A 4,125-nucleotide genomic window follows, 5' to 3' on the forward strand; every position below is an offset into this window, starting at 1 on the left:
TCCCTCCCAACCCCAACCCCAACCCCAACCCCAACCCCAACCCCAACCCCAACCCCAACCCCAACCCCAACCCCAACCCCAACCCCAAGGTCGAAAAGTGATGATTCAAGACTTAGATAATACTTTTATGTGAATGTGTGATATGCTATATGCGATATATTACTATATTAATGTGCGTTACTCGCCTGCTGATAACATGCTAATAACACTATAACACTCTCACATGAATAACACTCGCACTATTGCACTATAACACATTAAAACTATAATACAAATAACTTATTACATTGGAAAGTGAGATGATTGGAGTTTTGATATTTGAATATCTTATTGATTGGATATAAATTTTTAGTTGTGACAACAAACCATCATGCTTAAAACAGCCTTGATGAAGAGGATGATGCTGACCCATACAATAATTGGGAACTTCGCCAAGTTCGATCGTAGCAAGCCTCATGTCAATGGTAAAGCTTGTCATTATTACTTTAGTCGGCACCATTGGGCACATTGATCACGGCAAAACCACACTCACATCCGCCATTACCAAGTATCTATCTGAGCGCAACAAGGCCAAGTACATAGAGTATGGCAAAATCGACAAGGCCCCCTAGGAAAAGGCCAGAGGTATTACTATTAACACTGCCACTCTTTAGTACGAAACAGAGACACGGCACTACGCTCATGTCGACTGCCCGGGGCACATCGACTATGTCAAAAACATGATCACAGGAGCAGCCAAGATGGATGCAGGCATTCTTGTTGTCGCCGCCACTGATGGTCCCATGCCTCAAACAAAAGAGCATGTTCTCCTTTGTAGGCAAATCGGTGTAGGCACCATTATTGTTTTCTTGAACAAGTGCGATTTAGTCAAGGAAGACGAAATGATTGATGTCATCGAAATGTAATTGAAAGAGCTGCTCAAAAAGCATTAGTATGATGGAGACAATACTATTTTCATCAGGGGGTCAGCTATCTCTGCAATCCAGGATACCAACCCCGAAATCGGCACCAAGAAAATTGAATAACTGCTCAATGCTATGGACAACCACATCCCAGTCACTGGTCGACCGATTGACAAGCCCTTCGTAATGTCCGTGGAAGGCACTTACAACATCCCGGGCAGAGGATCAGTCGCCTCAGGAACAATCTAACAAGGAAAAGTCAAAATAGGAGACGAAGTCGAGCTTTATGGCTATGGCAAAAAGGTAAAGACTTCGATTACTGGCATATAAACATTCAACAAGACTCTCGACTATGGAGAGGCAGGCGATAACGTAGGCATTCTGGTTCGAGGGTTAACTCGAGAGCAGATCCATAGAGGACTGGTCATTGCCAAGCCTGGAACCTTAACTACTGCCTCAGTAATATCTGCCAACATTTATTGCTTAACTCCAGAAGAAGGAGGCAGGACGAACTCATTCACGAGCGGATATAAGCCTCAAGTACCACATTTCTTTATTTTAGCTTTTCTTCAAAACTGCCGATACCGCAGTGTAGATTGAGCTGCCAGAAAGCAGTAAAATTGCAAAACCAGGAGACAACGTCAGCATCCGAGCAAAACTTCATTTCCCTTTAACTATTTCTAAGGGAAGCAGATTTGCATTGAGAGAGGGTGGAAAGACAATTGCTGCTGGTGTTGTCACAGAGGTACTTCCTGAAGGCACAGTTTTAAACACTGGAAAAGGTCCTAAGAAATAAAAGATTGAAGCTCCGAAAGCTCCTGAAGCAGGAACAGTCGACCCAAAAGCAGCAACAACGGCAGGCAAGCCTGGTGATGCGAAAAAAACAACAGCTGCTTCACCAAGTAAAGCTCCAACTTCCGCAGAGAAGGCCCCTCTTAAGCCTGCTGGCAAAACCCCACCTCCTTCAGCAGGTAAGACTCCGCCTCCACCAGCTGGTAAAACACCCCCTCCGCCAGCTGGTAAAACTCCCCCTCCACCAGCTGGTAAAGTCCCCCCTCCTCCTCCTGCAGCGAAGGGAAAAACTCCTCCTCCTCCACCCCCAAGCACAGTCAAATCACCACCTCCTCCTCCCCCCAAGAAAAAGTGATTTATAGAATAATTATATTTGACTATCCATAGAAATGGATCATGCACAGAATATAAATAAAACTGATTGTTAGCTTAAATATTTTAAAATGGACTTGAAGTAGATGATGCTGGAGTACTTTGAGAGACCAGAAATAAGTCAAAGAATCGACGAGTACGTTAATCGCAACCACATTGACTCCGCAACTCTTGATAATGAGGAACTAATGAGAATCCTTGACGAGCTGAATATCTTGGACCCCCTGCTCGACCAGATCGATCAAAACAAACGCGCCTAAATTCTCCCAGCCTAGATTTCTCTCTAGGACTTCCAATCCGCAAGTTTAATGAAGAATCTTAAAATTTATGTCGAGAAAGGCCGAAAGTTTAAGTAATGGTCGAACAGCAACCCGTCTGATAAATTTATTATATCGATTTCTGGCTTCGGACAAAAGGCCAATACCAATTCCAAGCCGCTGACTGATAGCTTTACCTTAGGGGAACAATTTGTGTTTACTATTGATTCTAAGCTCCTAAATCCGAGCATATTCCAGCCTCTGGAGCTAAGTGTCGTAATAATGGAGAAGAGCGGAAGAAGGCATCTCTATGCGATAAAAATAGTGGAATGGAGATACGTATTCGCACATGGGTCCGTAAGCTTCGATGTGTAACTGGCACAATACAACCAACAAGGAGGAGAGCAGATTGTCTCTGCGGGTATTTTGAGTTTGAAGCTCCATTTATATCCGATTTCTAAATTAAACTTGGTCCAGACTGCCTCCATTGACCGTGAAATCCAACTCGAGCTGAAGGAACGAGAGAAAAACAACAAGAGGTTTTACGCATATGCCAACGATTTCTGGAATTAATACAAACAAGTTCATAAAGCCTTTCAGTCTCGGAGAATCAAACTCTATGGAGATTCAGAGGATCGAGTGTTTATACCGCTCTGCAAGTTTGTCCATCCACTATATAATGTTCGAGGGATCGACTCCCCACAGCATGCGCTGAGATACTGCTCACTGATTCCTTTCGAAGAGTAAAAACTGAATAGACCATCTTTGCATAAAAGGTTCCATTCGATGATATCAGGGATGAATGGAACAATAGATGATCATTGTCATTTGCTTTGCTCGTTTCTGCTGGGGTTTGGGTTAAAGAGCTATGTATGCATAGGGTCCACATACAAAGGAGAGCATAGTTGGGTGATCACGGAAGACCCGAAAAACGGGTCAATAACTTTTTGGGAATGCACGAAAGGAACAAAATATGACTTTTTTTCTCCCAAGGTGGTCGACTTTTACAAAAGCATCCACGTCGTCTACAACCATGAATAATTTTACGCTAACATCCAGCTAGACGACACCGTAACTGGCAGCAAATACAAATTCAGTGATAGCACCCAGTGGAAATCAATAGAGAAGACCTTTCTTTCCGACATCGCCAAGTACAACATCCAACTCTCACTGAACTCTCCCACTTTTGATGCCATCAAAATTGAGCACAACATCGAAACCACAATTTGTGACAGAATCGAAACATATCGAAAAAGTAACAAACTTGGTTTCGCCAGGGATCTCATACTTGCCAGTATTTTATCGACTGCTCTTGCGAATTATGAAATTGAGAGAGTAACTGGGCTCACCTTCTCCGAGACTTAGTTCGAAAATGCAATTAAAAACTACATACCGCCAAAGCATACCTTTAAAGCATTTCCTATTCAACTGACTACTCTCGATCCGGATGTGATCATCGAAACTTTAAAGAACAATACAAAATGTAGGGAAATTTTACTAACGAAGGGAGATAGCACATTTTTTGGGATTCGAAGCAAATTAGTCATGTACCCTGATAACCTGTTCGTACTGTGGCTCAGCATCGGAGTGCGATTTTATAAAATTTGATCTGATTAATATCATTGAATAGGATGAATGTGAATAATTTTATTGATCACTGGTCGACATCTTTAACTTGGCCGGGTGGCTGGATTTTGTATGACTACTTGATGGCTTCGGTGGATCTGTGGCTGATGTTATGCTTTTTTAGCCTCTCTATATTCTCTGTGCTGTGGGCTGGCTTTTATTTATAGATTTCGTAT

At 42.7% G+C, this 4,125-nt stretch overlaps 1 protein-coding gene across 1 annotated transcript; it reads left to right on the forward strand.

Moving 5' to 3' along the window:
* Nucleotides 1-461: 461 nt before the first annotated feature.
* On the forward strand, nt 462-1,433 carry LOC148299554 (uncharacterized). The gene is given in 1 exon segment (XM_088275943.1): nt 462-1,433. A coding segment is annotated over 1 exon segment (690 nt). The 3' UTR covers nt 1,152-1,433.
* The last annotated feature ends 2,692 nt before the right edge of the window (nt 1,434-4,125 follow it).

Source organism: Brachycentrus maculatus, unplaced genomic scaffold (genome assembly GCF_059751285.1).
Source record: "Brachycentrus maculatus isolate JH-2025_06_01 unplaced genomic scaffold, ASM5975128v1 h1tg001086l, whole genome shotgun sequence".
Lineage (NCBI taxonomy): Eukaryota > Metazoa > Arthropoda > Insecta > Trichoptera > Brachycentridae > Brachycentrus > Brachycentrus maculatus.